Source organism: Epinephelus moara, chromosome 4, assembly GCF_006386435.1.
Source record: "Epinephelus moara isolate mb chromosome 4, YSFRI_EMoa_1.0, whole genome shotgun sequence".
Lineage (NCBI taxonomy): Eukaryota > Metazoa > Chordata > Actinopteri > Perciformes > Serranidae > Epinephelus > Epinephelus moara.
Genome location: NC_065509.1, coordinates 40,015,282 through 40,042,411, shown reverse-complemented (window position 1 = coordinate 40,042,411; position 27,130 = coordinate 40,015,282). Strand labels below are relative to the sequence as shown.

The 27,130-nt window shown below is 44.0% G+C and overlaps 1 protein-coding gene across 3 annotated transcripts in view; it reads right to left on the bottom strand.

Annotated features, from left to right (window-relative positions):
• arhgef37 (Rho guanine nucleotide exchange factor (GEF) 37) overlaps positions 1-27,130 on the bottom strand; it is a 76,392-nt gene that overhangs the window by 19,100 nt on the left and 30,162 nt on the right. For 2 of the 3 annotated variants that reach the window (XR_007569816.1, XR_007569817.1), the window contains exons 15-17: positions 26,413-26,608; positions 24,903-25,072; positions 19,069-19,378 (exon numbers count right to left, since the gene is read on the bottom strand). Coding sequence is in view for 1 of the 3 variants with exons in the window: in XM_050042816.1 (XP_049898773.1) it covers positions 19,163-19,378; positions 24,903-25,072; positions 26,413-26,608 (582 nt within the window). In the remaining 2 variants the exon portion in view is untranslated. Of the gene's footprint in view, positions 1-13,754; positions 19,379-24,902; positions 25,073-26,412; positions 26,609-27,130 lie in introns of those variants that run through there. The other variant, XM_050042816.1, reaches the window with a different exon arrangement.

The window sequence follows — 27,130 nt, the reverse complement described above, 5'->3', positions numbered from 1 at the left end:
TTGAACATTAACATTAAATAAAAAATATAGCTGGTTTGCTTTGGCTGCTTTGGCCCCCTAATAAATAAAAAAAAGTTTAACACCACAAGACATTGTTGGCATTTAACAAACCATGCAGCCTTTCCTTTTCAGTTATTTTAGTAGTGTCAGTGCCAGCCTGGTGCTGCTGTTTCCTGTGTGTCTGCATGCTGGCCTGGTGGATTGATAGTAAGTGCTGGAGCGGATCACTGGAATGGACTGCTTGAATGGCGGAGCGCTGGGCTGGCCGGAAAACCTGGATCGGAGTCTATGAAAAACTGGATTGGAGTTCTTGAATCAGCATTTTTCCACGCAGTCCGATCCGATGCACGTTTTTTGCTAATATCGCCGGCCGATACCGATCTGAATATTGGATCGGAACATCCCTAATTGTAACCCATCGACTGTGGGGAAAAAAAAAGGCTTTGGCAACCATTAACATGCTTTCACACCTGCCCTGTCTGGTCGGTTCAGTCGAAGTCAAGTTGGTTTACCCCCTAAGTACGGTTCATTTGAGCAGTTGTGAACACAGCAATCACACCAAAACAATCAAGTGAACAAAAAAACAAAAACAAACGAACTCTGGTGCGGTTGGTTTGTGGTGAGAACGTGTTCCGACCTGGATGTGAACCAACTGCAGTCACATGACACATTGTTTGGGTTAAACATGAGCATGTTACAGTCCTGGAGGATTATTAATGTGCACCTCCTCCTGTACTGCCTTAATATGCACATTCAGCACATCCAATGCATCAAAACATTGTTTTCTAGTTGGAGCCGCGCCTCGTTTTCAAACTGTATGGTTTGACTAAAATGAACAATGACAGCAATATAGTCCACGATGAGCAGCGCTAAAATCAACCTGCGTAGTTGTCCCTCCATTGTGACATTAGAAAGTGTCACATTTATCCTTCAACGTTTGCTTTACTTCCTGGATTTTTCCCACATGGAAATTCTGACCAATCAAGAGCAGCTTTCTCACACAAGGCATCTAATCTGGTCCTCTTGTAAATGCTGCCGTGAGAGCACGAACGAACTCTAGGCAATTACACAACTGTGGAACAACATGAGTCCCTGATTCAGACCAAAGCAAGACAACTCTAGGTAACCTCTTGTGTTGTTTTGGGAGTCACTGGCAAACAACCTATTCTGACCTTTAGGTATGAGGAGTTGTTGCTATTTACAGTACATGAATACACATGCCCACTGAGGCTGTGTAATGCCTGACCTTACAGACGTTTTTTCACAGAAGACATTTGGGTAAAGTTCAGGTGTGATTAATAATATCAACAGTGACTGTTCCACTGAAGTGTCACAGTAAAGCCATTAGCCAGCATGCCAAATACCAGAGCCTTGGAAATGGTAAACCAGATTAATGGCGTTACACCCAAGCCTAACCCTGAGCAATCAGCAGACACACCTGGTATTCACATGCTGTTGTTCTCTAACGACTTCTCCTGCTCCTCATGATGGTTTTAGGTAAAACCAAAAACTTGAAGCAACAATATGCCTCTTTTCCTTATTTGAAGGAACTCAGCCTGAAAAACACATGGACTCACAAGGATATTCTGCTCCTCTGTGATCAGGCTTGTGAAATCATTCTGCTGTTATTAAATGTTTGATGCAGAAAATGATGTTTTTCACTGCAGTGTTCACTTGTCAGGCACAGGTGTAAGTAAAAGCATTAACTAATAATGGCTACATTCAGTGTGTGTGTTTAAGTGTCAGGTATCGCGCTCACTGATAGAAGGGAGCCTTCATTAATATTATTCGTTACACCTGCGCATTTCCTGCTACGGCAAGTTAAAACATCTGCTTTGAGAAAGGTCTGTGAGGGCTCAAGGAAAAAAACAAAACAAAGCAAGGAATCTAGAGAGGAGCTGTGGAAATTAAACTAACAGGTGACTCACAGAGCTGTCAGGCACCACTGCCACAGTCTTGAAAAATAGCTATAGTCAGCCAATCTCCTGTGTGCGTGTGTCTAATGGCTTTAAACTGAGTCACCTCTGGGTTAGAGGGATGTGTGCAAAAATGTGGAGGAGCAGAGGCACAATTTTAAAGGAGCTATATGTAAGAAATCTAAAGCAAATAGTCGTAAAATCATCCTAATATGTCACAGAGACTAAGGAATAATGTTAATATAACATACTGATCTCACCGACAACAATAGTACAGCCAGAATATTCACATTTAAAAAAATTTTACGGTCTGCAAATCATATTTATGTTTTGAATTTGTGTTTTGGCCTGTTGCGCCACCCACCGCCGTCTACCAGTCACGCAGTCAGTAGAGTCTCAGCAGCAGTTACAGTTACGACTGAGCTACAATGGCTGACGCTGCGACTAAACCCAAACGACCTCGTTATGATTCCCAAAAACGCCAAGACAAAACTCGAGGCAAAGTGAGGGTCTATATAGGAGATGCTTTTGAACAGTGGAGACCGTTGAAAGCGGAGAAGAATTTGAAATCGAAGTGGCTACTCTTCTCCTCCACAGGTAAGCTTTAGCCAAAGTTGGCTAACTAGCATCATAGCTAGACAGGGACGGACATTTCGAATACTTTCAACTGTTATTCATTTTCGATCATATATTGTAGCCCATGTGCAGTTGGGTCATCGACCCGACTGATTTTTTTGAGAAACAAACGTTAGCAGCACGGCAAGCAGCATTAGCAGTGTCCCGGTACATAGCATTAGCCACCGGCTCCTCCTCCGCTGTATCCTGGCAGCAGCGTTAGCAGCAGAGAAGGCGGACTTGCTCGAACGGTCCGCTTGAATTTGAGTGCAGTAACCGCTTTGGCCACATTCTTAGATACGGCGCCTTTAAAGAGGAGGTGCATTTAAAGGGGAGCACTGCACTAAAAGGGGGACAAAATCTTAATGAGTCACATTTCTTGGCACTAAGGCTGGGCAATATGGCTAAAAAAAAAGGAATAAAATATCATATCAGTCTATCAATAATTATTAAAATAAAATCAATATTTGTTTTAAGTTTAAGGGCTGACTATTGCTCCTGAGTGACAGTTGAAGACACTAGAGGTCAACAGATGGGGCACATGCTGTATGCAAACAATGAGATAAAAGACAACGTAACGTTACCTGCTTGGACAGCATCTCATTCTGCTAACTATCAGCTCGATAGCCCGACACAGCGTAGCACAGTGACAGCTCAGATCGTGAACGGCAACGAGTGTCGTACGCAATGTTCCATCTTTTCATCTCGTGTAGTGTGTCATAGTAGACGACAACCGATGCAAAGTCTGGGATGCCTCATGACGTTCCTACAGAAACTCTAATTTTCTTTTTGTTGTTCATGATTACTCCCGTCACAGCCGTCACTTTGACCAGCAGGAACAAAGAGCGATCTGCTGCCGTAGACAAGTGTATGACAACAACACCCCAGCCTTTTAGATATTTCCTCTAGGAATGTTACCACACAGAGTAAACAGGGAAAAATTATGGCGTGAAACAGCAGAGGCTCTTTAGCAACCCGCTGAGTACTGCCATTAGCATCAAGCTAGCAAACAATGTCATTTCTTCATAATGGAGACGGACATAAAGTAAGAAAATTAAAAATCAATGGCTTTTACTCACCACAGCTGCAGAGGCTGCCAGCTTCATTTGAAACAGACTACATTATAAACAGGCAGTTATTTATCATTCCCTCTGTATCTTTACATTTTTACTTTTTATCCGCTCCCGTTGCCTTGATAAAGTTAATGCATTGCGCCGTCATTTCAAACTCAACACTTCCTGTATCTGTTTCAAATTAAAAGCCCCTTATAACTTCGGTTGAGAGAATCCCTTCATTTTCTAAAAAGGCTTTTATTGTCAGTGACTTGCTTAGTGTAGCTCCTGCCATCTGGTGGCACTTTTTACGTTACTACAACATCTCGGCTGGCACATGAACAGACACAGTAACTGAATTAATAGTAAAAGTATTAAAAGTAGGACAAGAATAACCCGATGACATCACACACGTCATGAAAGACGACCGGGAATGATTGGTCGTGGACCATCGCATAGTCACGGCGCGATTTTATGACACCACAATCGGGTATTCTGACGTAGTGACTGTTGGAACGGACAGAAAAGTCGTATAGTGTGAACTATATTTGAATCACATTGTATCAAAATCATAAACTGCATATCGTATTGTTGTCCAAAGAATCGATATAACATCGTAATGTGATGACACCAGTGATTTACATCCCTAATATACAGCTTCTGTTGCTAACGCTGTGCAGCAAATTCAATGGTGTAGTGCTGTGCTGTTATCTGTGGACAAAACAGTCATGCTAAGAGCAACTTTATGAGCATGTTGAATGTTATTGTGATGCCACCGTGCACATTAGTTGGCGGTCTCGTCTTCTTCTACTACTACTTCCCTTGGTTAATGGCGTGTGGAAACTAGTGGTTAAGGTGCATTACCACTCCTCTATGGGCGCATGTGTGGCATAATTATATAGAGGATTCATCGAATATTTATGATCACTCTATCGAGGATAATATATCGAGATATTGATCGTTTTATCGCCCAGTCCTGCTTGGCATCATTTGGAAGATTCTTTGAAAACAGAGGGGCATTTTCATCAAAGGTTCCAGATGCTAAAATTTGTCTCTATTATTTCCGCACAGTCACTTAAACAGACATTTCCTCTCAAACAGATTTATCTGTTTATCAGAGATAAGCAGGAAATGAAGAACAGAATAAACAAGGTAAACATGACGTGATACACTGATGATTTATTAACGATAAAGTGTTGCTGCATGAGGCGTCTTTAATTCCTGGTGACACAGATGTGAGAGAAAGGATATTAATGTGTGTGTGTGTGTGTCATGTCGGCTCAGCCCAGCACCTCTCCATCTCCTCGGGGGGTTCGACTTTGGCTGCTCCTAATTTCAGACATCAGCTGTCACCCCAAACACACGCACATGCACACACATGCACACTCACACAAACAAACACACTTTGCACCTCGCTCTCACAAGTGTGTTGTGATGCTGGACAGAGATGGCTGCATCCAATCCAGAGTGTGTGAGTGTGTGTGTGTGTGTATGTGTGTGTGTCTGTTGCTCTCCTCTTTGACTATAAATCATGACTTTCAGGATCAGCTGTAAGTAAGATAGCGACCGTGCTACACACACTCACACACACTTCTTGCACACAGAGGCGCAGATGGCTTGCTCTCACCCTGAGGCTGCCATTAGCAACATGAACAGTTTGGTTGACCGTTGTCGCCCTGAACACACAACACACACACACACACACACACACACACACACTCTTACACACACACACACACACACACACAGGGAGCTTCCAAACCAGGAAGAAGACTCCACACGCTGGTGGAATGAAGATTACAAACTACAGATCTTAAACACACATGCGCATTGACGCAGCTGATTTTGCTTTTCTCACATTATGTTTGTCAGACATGATACACACAATGAAACACAGACAGTGACACCCTGTTTTCTCTGCAACAAAAAATACCTTTAACTCACAGTGCTGCAACATTTCCACTTGATGTCCACCTGCCACACAGAGTAAAAAGGGAAAGATTATGATGTGAAACAGCAGAGGCACTTTAGTAACCCGGTGAGTTCTGCCGTTAGCATCAAGCTAGCAAACAATGTTATTTCTTCATAATGGAGTAATGTATATGAGTCAGATCCACCTCTCACTCATCCACAGCTCCACCCTTTCATCCACATATAGTCACTTCTGGCTCCAAAAAAAACAAAGGCAACTTGAGGCTTCATAACAGCCGTCCACAAACCAATGGGTGATGTCACGGTAACTCTGTCCATTGTGTTATACAGTCTGCGGTAATAGCTCATTCCCAGTTTAAAAAAGATAATCAGCTCAACATCTCTCGACCCTGATGATCATTTTATTAACAAATTAACACAGCCAGCTGAGTCAGACTGACTGTGGCTAAATGACAGCAGACTCTGTTGTGTTAACTGTGCTTGAGGATCAAATGTGAGCAGGCTCTGGCTCCCAGATTTGATGAGGTTCTGGGGGTCTGGACTTGGGACAATTTGGGCTAAGAATCAGAATGAGTCATTTTTTGACACAGGGATGGCCAAACCCTACTTTTTTCATGTTGTCATTTCATAAACATTATTTCTCCTACTTGTTTTTTATTAATTTATTTTTCAGCATTCACCTTCATATTGATTTTGGCAATTGTTGTTGACCATCTCTGCCCCAGTCTCTGCCATCTTGATTTTTTCCCTTCTTTTCAGGGAATTTGTTTTTCCAGTCCCAGTTGACTTTGGCTCCTTAAACACACAAACACAAACTGGAGGCTCTGATTTGTGACTGTACACAGAAATAAATAAAAACACAAACTGTTTCTTTAAATGCAGTTCTCCTGTCGTCCTCTAGGCAGCAGTGTGAACAGTGTGTGTCTATTTTTAGCTCAGCGTCAGTTAGCGGACAAGATATTTATAGCCTGGGATCTGTTCACTGTTACACTGCTGAGGCTCAGCCACACACACACACACACACACACACACACACACACACACAGAGCGGCATACACATCCTCCTACACACACACGAGGAGGCATACACACACACACACATACACACACGTCATTCAGAGGGTATGAGACGCCTGAAGGTGCTCCTCTTCATCAAACAGCTTCTAACAGAAAAGAGGTTTGCTGATGTAAGCATTAATGGGCACCACACACACACACACACACACACACACACACACACACACACACTTACGTCACTGTTAAAACTGAACTCACGCTTGAATGGACACATATGTTGAGTGAAGACGCGCACAAGACGTCCTCACAGGAAATGTCTGCAATTCAAATATATACATACGCAGCCATAAGATATTCATGCATGCATATGTCCATTTTTACACACAAAACTGGGCAGCCAAGCATCGCCGCTCGGATGTAAGCAGCTTGCACAGAGCCTTGACGTGCTTCCACACAAATACAGAGGCAGCGTTTGTTCACTAAGTGACACTCTAAAAGCCCCTAAACCAGCTCTCCAGTTCACACTCCAGTGCCCGCTGAAGCCGGCTAATGCTCCCTGTGGAGACGCTCGGCACAAACACTCATCTGCTCAGATTCCACGGGCAGCTCCAGCCCCAAACACAACAGACAAAATCTGCTCAGCAGACATGATGCTGCAGCTGCGGTTAACAGTGTGGGCTACATGTGTGGAGGTTACAGCCGTGGTAATTATAATTCATTTGTCAGACCACAATAATATATCATCAGACATATTTCACTGAGGTACAATCATAGTGGATCAAGATTGAAAATGTTTTATGTGAGAGAGCTTAGCTGCCATGTTCACTTCCATTTTCAGATTACTACAGTGTGGCCCAATCCCAACCTCCATGCTAAAAGCTAGTTTTGCATAGCCTGACCTATCTTGTGCAGTGCCCGAGCAGGAGAAAGGTCTGGATGAAACATGATTGTATTCTTAGATCTTGATACAGGACACCAAGATGGAGCCTATTCAGCCCAATGAGAATTGCTCACTTACTTTTATAATGGTGGTCTATGGGGAAAATGCTTTTTGGGTCGAGGAGATTTTTGCGCTGCAATACCTCGAGTAGCCCCTGGAAAAAACTGGAAGCAGGGCTGAACGGCGTTCCTGGGTGCCTGGGCTGAACCCATTATAATTCTGCACTCAGGGAAAAAAACATTGTGGGATGTTTGTATTTTTTATTTTTAACAAGTCACAATTGTCTGGGTGACGCTACGCCCTGGATGCAGGGATGGTGCTCATGCAAAATAGTGTCGGGGGGGAATTTGTTTTGGTGGAGAAGCAAGCCCTGGCATTAAAATGGCTATATCCTTGCAAAAGAAAACACCACATTTTAGCGTGTAAATTGTTGGCTCAGGGGTTGATGCTGTTTTGCACACAGGGTTAAAGCATAGTGTAGAGATAGGTTTGGCTATGTGAGACGAGTTTTGCATAGCGATGGGGATTTTTAAAAATGATAACACATTGTAAGCATGGCATCGTCTGACATTGGGGGCCAGGGACAGGTTTCATACCAAGCAGCAACCTCCAGTGCTGAAAAATGAAGCCAAAGTAATAACTGCAGTTCCTCTTGTTTTTTTAAAAGATATTTTTTGGGGCATTTTTTGCCTTTAATGGACAAGACAGTTAAGTGTGAAAGGGGGAGAGAGAGAGGGGATGACATGCAACAAAGGGCCACAGGCTGGACTCGAACCGGGGCCGCTGCAGCAACAGCCTTGTACATGGGGCGCCTGCTCTATCCACTAAGCCACCAACGCCCCAACAGCAGTTCCTCTAATGGCCACTTGAGGCTGTCTAACTTTACAGCAGACATAACCATGTTCACAGTCTGGTTTTGGTCTCTATAACTAATTTCCCAGTCATTACAGCTGCACAGGGCTACATTTGTATGAATTTGAATTTTTTAGCCATTTACATTTTATCAAGGCTTTAAGTTATTCAAGGCTGGGTCACTTTGAGTGACAGGCTGTCTGATGATGGTGTCCTCAGATCCTCGGTCTCTTCCACAGTGCCAGACTCCCATATATAGTTACTTCTGGCTCCAAAAATCCAAGATGGCAACAACTCAAGCCCAGTTCTGACCAAAGATTCACAACCAGATGATTTAAAACGGGAAACTACTTGTAATGCACCCGTCTGCAACGTTCTAAAAACCTGCCGGTTCACACCAAGTCACCACCATGAGACGGTGTATCATCTCTGGTCAACAACTCTCTGTGCTTCTGATCTGTAACGTTGACAGGAAGTGACCACCATGAGACGGCGTATCATCTCTAGTCAACAACTCTCTGTGCTTCCGTTCTGATTTGCAGCTTTTCAGACTCATTTTGTGGCTGAATATAATTTGTAGCTTCTTAAAATCTGAATGATAGTGATAGTGAGATACTGGCTACAGTGATGAAACAAAACGAGCATCAGATGGACTGTATTCATAATCAATATGCCACAATAATATAAATAACCACCGCCAATTAGTCAGTTAGAATGTGTGTGTGGGCGGGGCATAAGCACATAGAGCCAGCAGCAGCAGCGACCCAACGTCCGACATCGGCACACCGTGAGGACAGAAACAGAGGGCTCAGCAGTGACAGAGCTCCCGTCGCAGCAAGCCAACACGCCGTCTGCAATCATTTTGATTTTTACAAGCCGACTGGCTGTTGAAACAGGTGACATGCTTTATGCTCTAAAACCGGCCGTTGGATATTTGACCAGCTGAGTTGCAGGTGACACCACCAGCCAGCTTGAGTCGAGCTCAGACGGCCAGTTCACAGTGCTGCAACTTTTCTCTGCAACATTCTAAAAGAGTTTCGTCTCACCGCGATCATTGGTCTGAACCGGGGGTTAAAATGCCAAACTGGAGTTTATGCACCAATGAGTGATGTCACAGTGGCTACGTCTATTACTTTACACAGTCTATGGATTTTACAGTGGGACAGCCCTGAGCATTAATACACTTAGCGGGAACACACCTTAAAGGGGCAATAAGCTAAATCGTTTCACCGCTAGGTTTGCTGTTGTGCACTGCCTGTAGACCAAAACAAAGTGTGTCATGAGCCACTCCTCCCTCTACCTCTGCTCTCCACCCCCCACCCCCGCTCGCCTTGTCTGTGCAGCCAAGCACCGCAGCATCTCCACGGACTATCACATCCAGACGGTCCCAGTGTTTCTTCCGCAGGCTCCGCTTCACTCCGCTTCACTCAGCTGCCCAGTATACCCGCTGCTTCTTCCCACATTAACCTGAATAACAAACCAGGGCTCGGTGCTCCGGTTGGATCCAAATGGAGAGCCACTAGCTGGGAAGCTAGCGGAGGCTAACTGGCTGTGCTGGCAGCTGAGTAAAGTGGAGCCTGAGGAGGAAGCACTGGTTAGCCCCGCTTTCACTGCAGGCAGATCCACTCGCCACAGGGGCGAGGAAATAAAACCTAAACGGCCAACTTAGTTTAGCAGTTAGCAATGTCTTTCACTCACTCTTGGTCTCTGCTGTGTTTAGCTATCGGCTGCCATGCTAACGTTCCAACTTTTCTCCGTGAGACCGTGAGACCGAGAGCCTTAGCGTTAACTCCCAGAGTTAGCACTAGAGCTACTACGGCTACTGGAGTAACTTACAGCTATGGAGCGCTTCTACCAGCTCTTCTAGTCACTGAGCCTCGCCTTCATTTCAGNCACAGAGAGAGGGTGTGTGAGGTCATGCTATACTCCAGATGAAATTACACCTCTAGTTCTTCACATAGCGATTTTTTAATTCCTTCAATCTAGAAATGATGAATTTTGCTTATTGCTCCTTTAAAGTCTGTGAGTCTGTGTGTGAAGATTGGGATTGGGCCTACAATAACTCTATAACAGGAGGAACTTTGTGCTCATTGGCTAAACCTGCTGCAGCTTTTCATTAGTCCCTGCTGCCTGGGAGGCTCAGGTCGAGTCAGAATACTCTCTTTCCCGGGTACCTGGGACAAAGCCAGCTGCTGACTGAAGTACAGGAGATGAAAGAGAGTGAAGATCTGAATCAGTTGGCTTCAAAGACACTCAATTGAACACTGGTGTGCAAAGCTCTGAGAGCACACAACACAGTCAGTGTATTCGTCCGTCAAAACCTCTTCCTGCTCTTATTCAAACTCCTGGAAGTGTTTCCAAAAAGCCAACGAAGCAGCTTGTGGAGGCAAACTGCTGCTTCAGGTTCATCCACCCCTGCTTGTGTTTTCATGTCATTAATATTTGTCATCTTGTGTTTTTCTCTCTGTCAGTATGAATCAATACGGGGAGTTCTTTGTCTCACTTCGCCTATTTAGCATTTCTTTACTCGTCTCTTTATCAATAACTCAAATAAAGTCAGCCTCAAAGTAAACAGCAGTGATGCTAATGACAGACAAACAGCCCATTAGAGCACCTGTGGTTGGATGTTTGCTGTCTGATCACAGCTGAGAGAACACAACAGGTAAAAACAGGCCGTGCTAACAGCGTCTGACAGGCAGAGAGAAACAATCTACGCGTTCAGGTTTGGCTCAACTAAACACATGATATGTGGAGAATATAAAAAATACTGTCACAGCATCTTTCACCATTTTTATTTCTCTGGGAAACATTTGCTGGTTTGCATTCACACGGCAGGTGAACGGTGCAGTGAGTGCGACGCTGAACTCACCCGAAACAGAAACAAAGCTAAACACAGCATATAAATGTGTGTGTGTGTGTGTGTGTGTGTGTGTGTGTGTGTGTACTCGCCGCAGCTTTCTATTGTACATTTATTTTGCACTTGGTTGCACTGAAGGTGTATGAAGATGAAAGAGGTACCTGTGAGCGGTTCAAACTCACATCTGCCGCTCCAGAGGATTATTATACACTGTGGTGGAAAATAAGACAGGGAGTGGAGCGACTGCGACGTTGAAAGCGCTGAATCAATCCCAGCAATGAGATGAAGATGAGGACAGGATGTGAAGGGAGCTAAATAACAGGAAGAGGAGACACAGAAGTAAACATCACATTTTAGATTAGCTGTGGTGACAGCTGCTGTGTAAAGAATCCGACCAGTTTGGGCAGCGAGCCTGTTCTCACTGCCGAGTACGAAACCTGTGAGGAGACGTGTTTACTCTGCAAACATGTTCAGTCTGTAAGAATCTGCCAGAACTAGTAAACTGCTCAGCTGACACGCTCAGCTGTGGGCTCTCTTGCTTAAGGGCATAACAGCGGCGGATGTTGAGGAAGCGCTTGTTGTTGTCAACTTCAGTGTCCAGACTTTTCCAGCTCCTCTGGGATTCAAACTTGGGACCAGTGGGATGGAAGTTTGCCTGTTTGTCCTTCAAAGTGTCTGAGAGGGAAAATACACTGCTCAAAAATGATGGGAACACTTAGTTGTCACAGTATAACAGCAAGTCAGTTAAACTTCAGGGATATAAATCTGTCTGTATAGGAAGCACAAGTGATTGTGAATCAGTTTCTGCTGTTTCCTTGTCACTACTGGTAGCATGAAGCGGTACCTGCAGCCCAATCAGGTTGCACAGGTAGTCCAGCTCCTCCAGGATGGCACATCCTTACAAGTGGTTGCAAGAAGGTTTGCTCTGTCTCCCAGCACAGTCTCAAGAGCATGGAGGAGATACCAGGAGACCGGCTGTTACACGAGGAGAGCTGGACAGGGCCGTAGAGGGGCATCAACCCAGCAGCAGGACCGGTATCTGCTCCTTTGTGTGAGGAGGAACAGGAGGAGCACTGCCAGAGCCCTACAAAATGACCTCCAGCAGGCTACTGGTGTGCATGTTTCTGACCACACTGTCAGAAACAGACTCCATGAGGGTGGCATGAGGGCCCCATGTCCTCTAATGGGACCTGTGCTCACAGCCCAGCACCGTGCAGCTCCATCATTCACCAGAGAACACCAGAACTGGCAGGTCCACCATTGGCGCCCCGTTCTCTTCACAGATGAGAGCAGGTTCACACTGAGCACATGTGACAGGCGTGAAAGAGTCTGGAGACGCCGTGGTGAACGTTATGCTGCCTGTGACATCATCCAGCATGACCGGTTTGGTGGTGGGTCAGTGATGGTCTGGGGAGGCAGATCCTTGGAGGGTCACACAGACCTCCATGTCATAGCCAACAGTACCCTGACTGCTGTTAGGTACCAGGATGAAATCCTCAGAGTGACTGTCAGACCTTACGCTGGTGCAGAGGGCCCTGGGTTCCTCCTGGTGCAGAGGGCCCTGGGTTCCTCCTGGTGCAGCAGGCCCTGGGTTCCTCCTGGTGTAGTGTGCCCTGGGTTCCTCCTGGTGCAGAGGGCCCTGGGTTCCTCCTGGTGCAGAGGGCCCTGGGTTCCTCCTGGTGTAGTGTGCCCTGGGTTCCTCCTGGTGTAGTGTGCCCCGGGTTCCTCCTGGTGTAGTGCGCCCCGGGTTCCTCCTGGTGTAGTGCGCCCTGGGTTCCTCCTGGTGCAGAGTGTGTAGGCAGTTCCTGGATAATGAAGGCACTGATGCCATTGACTGACCCTCTCATTCGTCTGACCTGAATCCAGTTGAGCACCTATGGGATGTGAGTATTGTTTCAAGGACAGCTGAAAAATTGGGAACATGTCCAAAGAGTCACAGTTTTCAGGTGTCTAGGAAACATATAACCATTGTTTTAACAGCATTTAATGTGCAGTTAAAACTTGCTTGTTGGCCTTTCAACCAAATTTAGCCTGGTTTTGATCTGGCTTTCACCAAATTGATGTTTACTAGAGAAGTTTCTAGTGCTTAGATGATTTGTCGATAGCTGAAAAAATAACTAATTGATAAAGCAATTGTAAGACATCACATGGATGCAAATAGACATGCAGGTTAGGTTTATTGACGAACTTGCCCGCAAGTGTCTCAGCTCTGTGATTGGCTGGTAACCTGCCCGGATGACCTTGTAGTCACTGGTCTGTGGCCTGTTTTGAAGACTCCAGTTCGTCATTTCGGCCGTCATCATCTTGGATTTTTGGAGCCAAAGACTTTGGAGCTTTGGAGGAGCGAGTAGTGGATCTGTTGCAATGCCTCATATACTGTAGGTCAGTCAAAGCAGCCAGCCATTTATTACTGCATAGCTTCAAGCCTTAACAAAATTAAACCTTTGAGCTGATGGCAGAAACGTTATAATTTCCAGTTTTTACACGATACTGATCTGAACTGATCATAAATGTCTGAATAATTTTTTGGATATGTTATTAACATGAGGTGATACAAGGACATTGAACAGGTTTCTGTTTAGTTTTATTGAAGCCACACAGACAGTCAGTTCACAGCTGCCCTGACAGATACTACTGCTGCACTGCAGACACTCCCATCTGCTGTGTGAATACGTGTGTGTGAGAGAGAGAAAGTGAGTCCAACATCATAACTTTGGCAAGACTTCAAAGACTTCATGATTCATCTCAGGTCAGGTCGCCCTGCGGCATCGAATAAGTTAAAAACAACAATATGACTCAACACAGTTACAAAACAATAAATTACACAGAGAAATGCTGTACAGACTGTAAAACTGTAAAACCAGATCGTCAGCAGGTTAAACATTCAACTCTTCACATGTTGGTTCAACAGAGGGTTAATATAAAAAAACTGGACAATAGGAACAGAATGTACAAGATTATGTTCAGGCTCTGCTCTCAGGCTAGCACTAATACTGACAGAGGTAACACACACACACACACAAACACACCAGTTACACAGTGAAATACACAGGCTCTCATCAACCAACCTAGGTCTCCAGCTCCCTCTAGTGGACGAGAGTTGAATGAATGAAATTAAAGCTACATTTTATCCCATTTCTGATAAAAAAAGAGATGATTTTAATGAAAAAATAGACCCTTTACTATCTATATATAATCATATATCTTTAGAACATGGCTCTAAATGTTTTCCAGGAGTGTGTTGTGAAGTCATGTATTTTATTTTTACAGTATCTGCAAGTTTTTTCAAAGAATAACAAAATTCTTTGCAGTGGATTTAAATTTTAGGAGGCATCACCAGTAGCAGTTTCTCACCGTTAATTCACTATTTACAATAAATACAAAAAAAGTGAAATAAAAGCCAAAATGCAAAGTTAGTGCCATTACCTGTTTTTAACAACATTTAATGGCTGAATTGTTCCTTTCATCCTAAACTGGCCTTTGAAGAAGTGACAGCAGGTAAAATGTCGTCAGGTTTCTTTACTTCCCCTTTCTCTTACTAACCTTGAGGACATTTGGTATTTTGGTACATTAGTAGCATCCCACACACACACACACACACACACACACACACACACACCACACACACACTCTCCCCGTCCCTCCTGCTGCTCTGCGCCGTCCTGACATTCAGACGAATGGGAACAGCTAAGCTCCAGCTGAGCGGCCCCCTCCCTCTGCTTCACATCCTCAGCAGCTGATACAGCACTATCCACCGGACAAAAGGCTCCGTTTTATGCAAAACATGCTCGTGTGACAAGACGCCCACTTCCAGGAATGTCATGTGCAGCCACTGTTGAGTAGGTGCTCCATGTTGGATAAATGATTTCACAGATTTTAAGGTCCAGTGTTTCCATTTAGGGGCATCTACTGCCAAGTGACAAAAATATTCATAACTTTGTTTTCATTGGTTTATAATCAACTAAAACTGAGAATCATGTTTTTATTACCTCAGAATGAACCCTATGTATCTACATACAGAGCGGGTCCTCTTCCACAGAGTCTACCATGTTGTTTCTACAGTAGCCCAGAAGGGACAAACCAAACACTGGCTCTAGATAGACATTTTTTGTCAGCCACTGTAGCTCTCTACACGTCCTTTAAATGTGGCCCGCATTTGGGAGGGGTGACCGTACATCCGTGGGTCTTTGGTGGATTTGTGTGCTGGCAGCGCTTTTTTTTAATGACTTGCTGCACGTGGGTTTTGTTTCTATGACAACAAGATCTTGACACTAACATTGGCGCGCTAACTTAAGAGAGGGTTGACAAAGTTAACCTCAAGCTTACAAAGTGAGCGGTGATAAAATCACAACACTCACCAGCGACACCTAGTGTCCGCCGACTGATGTGCTCGCAAAATTAGCGTCTCTGTCTCTGTTGTGACAGTGAAAGCAGCCTAGCTAAAAAAGTGTCAGTGATGTCATCGTTAGAGTGGCCACACAAAAAACACGGAGCGCTCTGAAAAAAGAGATCAAGATCAAGATGTTTGCAGGATCAGTACATCAATGAACTTAGATAGGAATGATGTCATGTGACGCTGCGGCACTGACATTGAAAGTTAAAAGCACATAAATGAAATGCAGCTGTAGTTTAGTTTGCAGTGCAGAACAGTTCTTCCTGTCGCACAGGTCTGCGTACTGTGTGACATGAAGATACTGAGGTGGCAAATATTTGCAAAACCGACAAAAACAACTTGAATTGTGCTGCAGCTCAGTGTTTTCACAGTCCATCCAACTTGAAGAAACGCCACAGGGAGACGCGACCTGCATTCACTGAACAGTATCCATAGCAACAGGCATCATCAGGTGCCTATGAATACAGAAGTAGGTCGCTTCAGTCCTGTCGTTACTGTTTTATATTTGTGATTAGAACCTTTTCAAGCCCAAAACCTCACGGAGCAGTTGATTCTCGTCCTGTGATGTGAACGGAGAGAATGAAAGCACACCGGTGACACATCCTTTACAGATCCGCAGCCTTTACAGATGAGGGGGGAATGTAGGAAGTGAATGTAAGAGTGAATTTAAATCAGCTTATGGTTGGAGTGGGAAAAGGAAGGAGGCTGAGACAAAATAGATATTCAGACTAACAGGAAAAGGATGTGAGGAGGAAAAGCAGGCACAGAGTTTTCCTATTTTCCCTCCAACTCTTTGGCTTCTTCTCCACGTATGAATTCCTTCCTGTGTCTTTAGATCTCCGACTCCTCCCCTCCTCCTCGCCTCTCTCCTACTCGGCCCTGGGGACATTTTACATTTACATCACATTACACTGTCTGAGATGATGAGAGCGCTGTGTACCTGTCAGTCTCGATACAGTACTGCTCCTGCCTCCAGGTGAGGAGGAGGAGACCCAGCTCACACACACACACACCCACACACACACACCCACACAACTGTCAGCCCAATTTCACATCAAACACATGCACACACACTTTCTGCTCTGTGCGTCCAAGTGTTGCCGTTAGCTCGCTAACACGCAGGCTCTCTAACGAGAACATGCAGCCTATCGTTTTCAATTCGTGTCCTTTCGTCCCGCCGGGGATTGTGGGATACGCCTTCTCACAGAGGTCAGCTGATCCTCATTTGTCTTCAATATATTCTCCCCATCGTCTCTGGTGCTTTGTGATAATGACCATGAAAGATTTTTGCAGTGCAACTTGAAGATCGTCCTTCAGCCTTAAGATGCAGAGTTAAATTCCAGTTCAGCGACTGTCCTGCTAAAGTGCTCATTAGCAACATGTCACATAACTACCAGCACTGGGGCTGAAGCTCCTTCATCTTTTCCAGTGTGTCCAGTATGTCCCATATTATACGGTCCAGGCTTGAGCAGCTGTCAGACCAACGGGAGTATTGAAACTTCCCCAGTCAAACCCGACCTGCATTTGATCCTTCATGAATTAGAAAAAAAAGACTTCCTGTTCCGGTTTGCTCACAGCCAATCACAGCAAGTGTCCTTCAATTTAATGCGACATGATTGGCCCACCACTGCAGCAGCTACAATCCAAACAGTCTGTGGTGTAGTGAAGTTGAGCATGGCGTACTGAATTTGGCGATGTGGCGTGCCGAGATGCCACCAAAACATTCAAATATTTGACTATACTACACGTCTGTGGTGTCTAGAGGCATTTTACACAACTGAGTGCTTTAGTTTACATGATGTAGTGGAACAAAAAAGGTCTTGGCAAAGCATGTTGGCATCACCTTAAGGGAACTGGTATTGGTATCGCAATTTTTAAATGATACCCAGCTCCGTTTCTCTCCCTTCTGTGCGTTACTGGGGGCGGAGCTTCATCCGTCCACTAGGGGTGTAAATCACAAGTTTCACCATGATATGACACTGTATCAGTTATTTAGACCAGTGGTTTCCAACTGGTGGGCCCCGGTCCAAAAGTGGGTCGCGGGTCCATTCTGGATGGACCGCAAGTGACTTGTGAATGTGTCAGTTATGTATAAAGCACACTTTATTTTGGAGTACAGTGAATTTCCATTTGATTCAATGTAGGGGCCTGTGATCATGAGGCGCTGCCAGTAAATATCGTCATTGTCTTTTAATTGGCTGCTGGTCATTACCTACAGAAAAGGTGACACAGACATGCCATGGGAATTTCAAAATAAAAGTGCGTCTCAAAGATGCAGATATGTATAAATATTTTCATTTGATTGTCGATCATTTTGACAATATATTAATCCGGATCAATGTGTGTTACACCCCTACTGTCCACACACACACAAGGAGCTGCAGCAGAGCACAGGAGAGGGAGACAGGTAAATGTTACTGAGTAAATCATGTTACGTGCATTAAAAGAAAGTGCCGCAGGCTTAAGCTAACAATGGTGACTGGGGCTGCAACTAACGATTATTTTAACTGTCAACTAATCTGTCGATAATTTCTTCGATTAGTCGACTAATCATTTTATCGAAAAATGTGTTAAAATGTTGAAAAATATCGGTCTGTCTCTCCCAAACCCCAAAATTATTTCATCTAATGTCTTGTTTCGTACTCAGGCCAAAGGGTTTTAGTTCACCGTCATGGGAGAGTGTGTAAAGCTGCCAATATCTGAACATAAGAAGCTGTAATAAGAGTATTTTGGGGTACTTTTATAGTACTTCTCTATGAAAACCGATTAGTCGACTACAAAAATAGTCACCGATTATTTTAATAGTCGATTAGTCATCGATTAGTCGACTAATCGTTGCAGCCCTAATGGTGACAAGCAAAAAAATAACTGTTATGTCTGTGACAGTTATTATTTTATATCTTTTGGTAAATATTCTTGCTTGTGAGCCGTGTTTCATGTGTGTTAGTGGAGTCAATTTAATCGATAATAATCATAATGTGATAAAACTTGTGATTTACACCCTGAGTGATTAATCGAGTGAACACAGAGCTGAAGTCTGGATGACATTACAGTCAGATGTCAGTGTTTTTGAAGCTCACACGTGTTCACACCAGTTTGTGAGACTTGTGTCATCTCTTCTTTGAATGGCACTTTTGAAAAGATATATTTTGGGTGTGGAGGGGAACAAAATCTTTTTCAAATTTAGTGCAGAAATTGAGTTAGAGATAGTGAAGAAAAGGCCTTAGAGAAGACAGATAAGCTCTTACTTGTAAAAGGTTACGATATACTTATCGAATAAAGTGTCCAAGGATAGAGGGTGTTAAGACCTTAGAGGCAAATTTGTGATTTTGGGCTGTGCAAATAAAACTGATGGCGTTTTTACTTCTAACACTGTGGCCATGAAACTCTTGTATTTAATGGCTCTGATGTTTAAAACACTGATTTTGACACTGATAATAAAATAACGATGGTCACGATGTAGAGTCATGTTACTGTTTGAGAAGCAGACGCACCTTCATTTAAAAAAATACTGCTGTAAGCCTTCTAAAGACAGTATGGTGAATCCTCTGTCATACTGTACGTGCTGCTGTGTCTCCGTCCCTCCTGTCAGTAGGGGGGGAACATGCCAGGTGGCCCAGTCCCCATGGGCATGATTGTGAGGTAGTTGGAGGGCACGTAGCCTCTGAGCCCACCTCTCGTCTCCACCAGACTCCACTCAGGATTCCCTCGTTTGTCGTGGGGCTCCAGGACACGGACTGGCTCGCCGGCTCTGACAGACACTTCATGGTTTCCTCTCGCTGTGAAGTCGTACGCCGCCAGCACCTGGAAGAGAGGACGCTGAGTCAAACACAAGAGTACAAGGCGGCTGTGCCAGGTGCCCCGCGAGGCTGAGGAGCGGCAGAGAACAAAATGACAGGATGAGAGAGAAATGTAGAGACAAGTTTGTTACTCTGTGACCTTACTGGTAATGGAGGGGGAAAGTGTAACATTTGGCAGGGTGGTATCAGAGGAAAGGTCACGCACTCAGAAAGGTTTGTCTTCAGTGAAGTGGCCATTTTAAAACGTCTCAGGCTCAGTTTGCTCAGATCGACACTGTCACACTTTGCTCCAGTTTTATCAGCCTAAACTGGACCTCATCAGCCTCAGCTGGTCAGGCTCATTTTATCATGCAGAGAAAACTGTGATCAAAAACTACAGTTAGTAACGAGAAGGAGTGCACGACCTTGAGTATGATGCTGCTGTTCTACAAGCGCCATTTATCAACAGTAAAAAGTGGCAACAGGTTCTGATTTGTTTGTTTATTTAATGATTTATTTGGCTCACCAACACGAATAGTTCGGCAACTGGACTGTTGCCAAGCAACACATTAACATTCCTGCACACTGGCTCGCTACTTTGTGTAAACTAGGTCTACACTTTACCACAGGCCAGCTGCTGTGTGTCATGAAGGCTACATCTGTGTGTCTCCATTTATTTTGTGGTCGGTGGAATCAATCTGTGGACGGTCGCTTTGGTGGAATAAGTGTGATGCTGATGAGTTAACAGCTTAGTCAGTGTGTTGCGTTGTCTTCTGGTGTCATATGATCACACCTGGATATTTACAGTGAAGTATTCAGTATTCTTTCTGTCTCTTCGTCCTTTTCTGAGCATTCATTGTTTAACGCAAATGTTGTTGCGGTCATATGTTTCCACCTGTAAAGCGGAGTGATACAGGCAGAGTTTAAAGTCCCAGTGTCGAGAAAACATGCAAAAGGGTGCATATCACAGACTTCATATAAGAAGTGGCCCGCTGTATTTTTTGTGCCCTTATATACATTGTTTTGAATGTAGACGCACAGCAGGCACGCTCAGATGCAAGAGCCATGCCGTTGCAGCTTGCACGCGATCCCGACCACCTCCGTTTCAGGGCACAATGGCTGCTCCCCGAGATAAACAGACTTCAACTTTTGGAACACAGCAGCACACACCACATGTCAAGTGAGAAGGACCAACCAATCACAGCCAGCATATATCTTTACCTTCTTCCATAAATATCAGTCTGTGATAAATATGGAAAAGTTCATCATTTTAGTGCACGTCTACCAGAGCTTTACATCTGTTCCACAGACAGTGTTTTTGGTCAAATACAGTACAAAACAGCGCCTGGAAGAAGATCAGCTCTGTAATCAGGAAGTCTGGTAAGTAAGCTATGACACAGTGCTGGTTAGGGTCGCTTAGTAATGTCAGACAGATGCCTCTGTGCCCTTGAACGCTGGCACACAGTAGGCACAAGAGAAGCGCCCAGCACCAGACCTTGCATTTTCCAGGTGGTTAAAGACGCAGCATGCGTACGGCCCTTTAAACCTGCATTCTTTCTAATGGCCAGCAGGGGGCAACTTGGTTGGAAAAAGAAGTCACAAAATTACCCAACTTCTCACTTGATTTATAACCTCAGTAAACATTTTCAGAAGAAGTTTATGGTCTCAATCACTAGTTTTAAGTCTTCTTTAATACACTATGATGTTAATTAGGTAAATTACGGTCACATTTAAAGTATAATAGACGATAAAGCAGAGGATGCATAAAGGCCGCGACAACCTTTGTGACTGACGGGTCGCTACAATGGTGACCTGTCAATCAGGATAGATGCAGAACAATGCGTATCCTCCCCAGAACCACGCTCTTATCCAAATATGGTCACATCTGGCTCTAAAAAACCAAGATGGCGACGGCCAAAATGCCAAACTTGAGTCCACAGACCAATGGATGACGTCATGGTGGCTACAACCATTATTCTACACAGTCTGTGGTACAAATGCGAACACACACACACACACACACACACACACACACACACACACAACCACAGATCATTGTAATATTCTCTGAAAAGGTTAAGCCCACTAGTTATATCTTGACAAACCCCATCTCATCACCACACACACACACACACACACACAGAGAATGAAGGCTTCCTAATGAGCCCTGTGTTGGTATGACAGAGTGCCGCAGCTGTGCTAATAGCTGAGTTTAGCCGGCTGCTCGGTGTCATTAACAAACCCTTCACCTCAGCTCACCTCTCAGCTTCGACATTAGCTCTGCCCTGACGGTCTACACCAATTAGCATTTAATTAGCATTTCGCCGGGCAGAGACAAGCAGGAGGAAAAAAAAAAGGTAAAGTGACCACGGCTATCAGTGGCAGAGCGATTCATGTTGCAGGAGCTGGGTGAATATTTTCTGCAGCTGTGTTTCTGATGGGAATAAAAGAGTTGAGGAGTGAGGTGAAGCTAAACGGTGCCTCTCTGTGTTGATATATGGTCATGACAACATGAGTTAACCAAGACCGCCTGCATTACTACAGAGGCCAGACAGGAATGTATTTATAGTATTAATATTCTTAATCATCACAGTATTAATCATGTGGCTGCTTCTGCTCTAGTGATACATCCTCGCCATTTTCCACTAACAAAAGAGCAGCTTAGTGTGGATGAAAGAACAAAGAGTGAGGACACGGCCTCTGGGTGTGTACAGGGTGTATGTTTTGTATATGAGCAGACTCAGGGTCATGAGGGATGGAATTGGGGAGGAGAGGGCATGAAAAACCGCATCTATAAGGTCACAGGAGCAATCACTCACTTTAACAGGCAGTACGGAGGCATATCACACACACACACACACACACACACACACACACGATGCCCAACGCATTTCTGCTTTCTCATCCACTCACCTAAATCTCCCTCCCTCCCATGTTCACACCACATAAACCATCCCAAATTTACAAGCCATGACACTCCCCTCTCAACCTCACGTGTTGAAAATGTAAATCAATCTCACACAACACACACACACACACACACACACACACACACACAAACATGCTCTATCTCAGCCTGCAGCAGTGCATAAATTAACTCTCAACCCTTCACACAGTAACCCACTTACAAGGTTAAACAGCCAGTTATGGACTTTTCCATTAATAACACACACACACACACACACACACACACACACACTTGATATTACTTGTGATAAATAAAGAGCAGAAAGGCAGAACTGAGCGCAATTTAAAATGTTTTCAGGCCTTGTCCGAATGTACACAAGCATATTTGATACACTCTCACCTACTGGTTTGTGGACTGCTGTTTTGAAGCCTCAAGTTCGGCATTTCGGCCATCACCAGCTCAGGATTTGGAGCCAGAGGTGACCATATTTGGACGACAGGGTAGAGATATGTAGAAGTGAGGGGTGGATCTGGCTCATAAGCCCATTTTACACTGCCTGTTTAGAGCGGGAATTGACGCTGTTATGCCGCCTCCCTGTGCTGTATATACGGTACGATCTCAGAATGAGGGGACAGAGTTGTCTCCCCTCTGAGCTGGAAACAGAGGTGGTAACAGAGCGACCTCTCTTCTCTGCAGGACAGGATGATGTGCGGCACAGCTGTGACGTTTGGATGACGTGTTGTGCGAGTGACCCTCCACGGCAGATTTTAAAAGTAGCTGATAGCAGCTAGCGGCTAACTCACAGGACAAAAGCCATACCCTTTGAGCAGCAGAGGGCGAGGCCAGCCGCCATATAGCAGAGATGGTAGATGGTTGTTTTTGCCATGTTATGCCATTGTTATTGTTTATAAAGCCCTGCTGGCGCATGTATTATAAGTCACACTAGAGGCCAAAGCTGCTGTTATACATTAAATTCCTGGGGCTGTATTCACAAACATTCTGAGAATACTCTAAGAGAGCTCCTAACTTGATTTAGGAAAGTTCTCAGAGCAACTCTGATCAAGGAAAGGACAGAAACTTTTATCTTACTGAGGAGGTGTGGTCGACCTTGTTGCTAGGTGTGATGCTTTCTTTTAACAGATGTGACTGGTTGTCACAGACACGCCCTTTTGTAAGCCTGCAAGGTGTGGACACCCAGTGGAAAATAAAATGAAGTGCATCACAATATGAGCTTGAGAGTGTTGTCATTCAGTACATTTACATGCACAGCTTAATCGAGCTATGCTCAAAATTCGATTTTGGCGTCTAATCGGACTTCTGTCCTTGTCCCAGTTTACAAGCAACTGAGAAAATCGAATTACTGACGGNGGGGTTGAGCATATACATGCCAGAGAAAATCAAATTCCAATCGCATTATCTGGGTGTCTTAATCGGAGCTGGAGAACTCCGATATTAGTCAGAGTAACGCATTTACATGCACTTCAGTTGTCCAATTATAGTCGGATTAAGGCAATAATTCGTTTTTTTCAAGTGTCATGTAAACGTACTGATTGTTGTGGCCCTATAGTGCGATCTCTGTGGGCTACAGAGTCAATAACGCCTCACAGACAGCCTCTCACTCTACCAGCCCCGCCCTTAAATATGCACAGCTTTGGGCCTTAATAAAATGTAGTGAGATATGCATTTATCAGGCTTCTGATCAGCCAACATCTTCTTCTTCTTTGCATGACTGGCCAACATGGCTTTAGGGTTTCAGTTTGTTCTTGATGTTTCTGTGTTTTCATTTGGACAGAGATTTTTTTTTATAACAGTGTATGTGAATGGATTTTTTTTTTTTTTTTGGGAACGAAGGAAAACCTGTGTCCATGTGAGCTAGGCCTCAGTGTGGCTAAAAAGCAACACGCTGCTTGTTGAATTAAAAAAAATGAAAAGGAAATTATTTCCAACATTTTTCTACTGAACAAATAAACATTGAACTGAACACAAAAGGCACCAATAAAAAAAGAATGCTAGCATCATTTTAAAGTTAAGTTTTTTGACTGAATCTCACTTTCAACTCAGAAAAAAATCCCTGAGTGCAATATGACAGTCTTTTGCAATGCGTTTATCACACTTATTGACAGCTGACATTATGATGTACGGAAATATGATACATTGTGCAGCCCGAACCTACACGTGGCTGGATACACGAGGATTCTCTCACATACACACATACAAACACACACACAGTCCCAGCCAGACATGTGACAAATTGATGCTTCCACAGCAGAACGCTGTCACATCGATCAGTCAAAGCTGCAGACACACACCGAGTCGCTAACGTGCAATTAATGACAGGAACACACACACTCACAGTCTGATGTCAGATAACTCAGCTGAGGTCGATGTTACAGCCGGGCCGATTCTCGTGTGCGGCCGCTCAAATTTACGAGTCTATTTCACTAACGAGGCCGTAACATATGCTGAGTGATGCATTAGATCAGAAAATATTTCATTTCACGTTTCAATATTTGGGTGGGTGAGTTCTAATGTGAACTACGCATCTTGATAATTAAGGGCCGATGGTGATGCATGAGGAAAAGTTTGAGCACGGCAGGATTCTGTGTCGTGACTGTGAAGTTTCAATCAATCAATCAATCACCTGGAAGCACGGCTGGCTCATGACCGTCAGCGGCCGGTTCTCTGGGGTGTAGGAGTGTCTTCTGATTCCTGTCACGCCGTCAGGCAGGTTCAGGTGTGGGGAAGGCGGCGGGTCTGCTGTTGGCTGGTGATAGCGAATCAGCTTTGCAGAAGGAGCGTACCCTCGTCTGCCTGCATGAAACACACACAGATAAAAAAGGGGGTGGCCATGTTAACATATAAAAGAGCTGCAACTGACTGACAGTTGATCAACAGATTTTCCCAGTGAATACATGTGTTGTTGTTCAACAAAATGTCCATCACACTTTTCCAGAGCCAAGGCTGATGTCGTCATCTTGCTTGTTTGGTCAGACGAATGGCCCATAACCCAAAAGTGCTCAATTTAATATCATAGATATTGCAGCGGCCCACATTCAATTCCAACTTGCGGCCCTCAAGTCTCATTTATCCAGTCGTATGCTCTGTGCATTTTTGCTAAAATTTTTACAATATAAAACATTTCCATCCACCAGTAGCCTGACCAGAGTACGCCAGAGTATGCCTGAGCATATGAGCACCGCTTGATAAGAGTTTAAATGCACATGCCATGTTTTAAATCATTTAAAATGTTGTAGTGAAAATGCACGTGTTTGAAAAATACTGAGCACATGGCTGGATATATGAGACTTTAGATATACTGCATGAGTTGTGTAAGAGTTAGTTACTAATGTTTTGATATAATTTTGCTGTTGTTAAACACAACTTTGTTTAATTCATGAAGAATTTCGGTCTCTATTGTATTTTCCGTTCACAGTGGAGACATGTTAGAAAAAGTTTTCTTCACAGATTTAAATTGACACATGGTGAGAAACTGTTATGAAAATTGTCATTTTACAAGCGAAGTATATGACATAGATTATTAATTTTTAAATATGTTGATTAATTTTTTAATGATACTTTTGTAAAATTAGTAACATTAAAACATACTCTTTAACATTCAAAACTGGAACTTAATATAAAGTATGTATCCTAACTTGTACGTAACCTCTTCTTAGTGTTTAGTCCAACATTTTAAAATAACAACAACATCCAAAAAACTTTTTCTGTTCACTGTATTTGATTGTTTTTAAAGCCAATTCCAGTTTTCACAAATATGTCCTCTAAATGTGCCGCCTATCTGCAACAGTGCCTGGCTTACTAACTTACTAATACATATGTACATAGGACATGTGATTGCTGTTTAATTGCAATGACACCAAACATCCACACGATGGCACCAAAGAGCTGCATTAAGAAAAGCTGCCTTGGCATTAGACAAGCATCAATATTCACAGCATCTGTCATTCCTGAGTTTCTAACTACAGAACATTTTATCCTCAGATATAAATAGGGCACTGTGGGTACACTTACACATCACAGCACAGGCAACACTGTCTCAGAGACAAGTGAGAACTTGACACGAGCCACAAAGACGCGGCTAAACAAAAAAGGTTCTTGTCGACTACTGTTGTTATCAGAATGTTGATTCTTACCTCCTGCGTCGACCAGCCATCTTCGTTTGTCTCCCCGGCTGTCTGCCTCACTGATAATAGCCACCAGCTCCCCTTTGGCCAGGTTCAGGTCCAGGTCCCGGCTGCCCACCACCGCCGCCACCACCTGGTAGATCTTTCCAGAACCGTGCTTATCTGTGAGCTGCTTCAGACGGCGCTGAGAGGATGGACTCAGAGGCTGACAGAAAGAAACACACCAGGCAGAAGAGAATGTAGAGTGAAATATAAGGTGACTGAATATTTACTAGACCTGTCAAAGGTAAAAAGGACGGGATATGTCTGACTTAAAGGAATGTTTAAATTACTTTCTTCATAGAAAATAGACGACCCTTAGTTTCAGATTCTAACTGAGTGCAGAAAACCTTATTTCTGCAGATTTATCTCATTCAAATTAGAGAACATCCTGCTGTTGACCAATCAGAATGCGGTATTTTGAGGGCCCAGTCCTCACATTTGTACCTTAACTAGTCTTTTACATTAGCATTTGTGAAAATGATGAATAAATGGTTGTTATCCTGAGTCACAGTAGATACTTTTAAAGAGATTCATGTGACTCTGCATGTCAGGCTGAATTAAGTCCTGCTCAGAATGACAGCTCAGCAGAAACATGAAACATTTCCTGTCACTGAATACGTGAACATGCCGGGAAGTGGTTAAGAAAGTCGCAGAACAAGAAGCAGCACATTCAGAATCTTGTCAT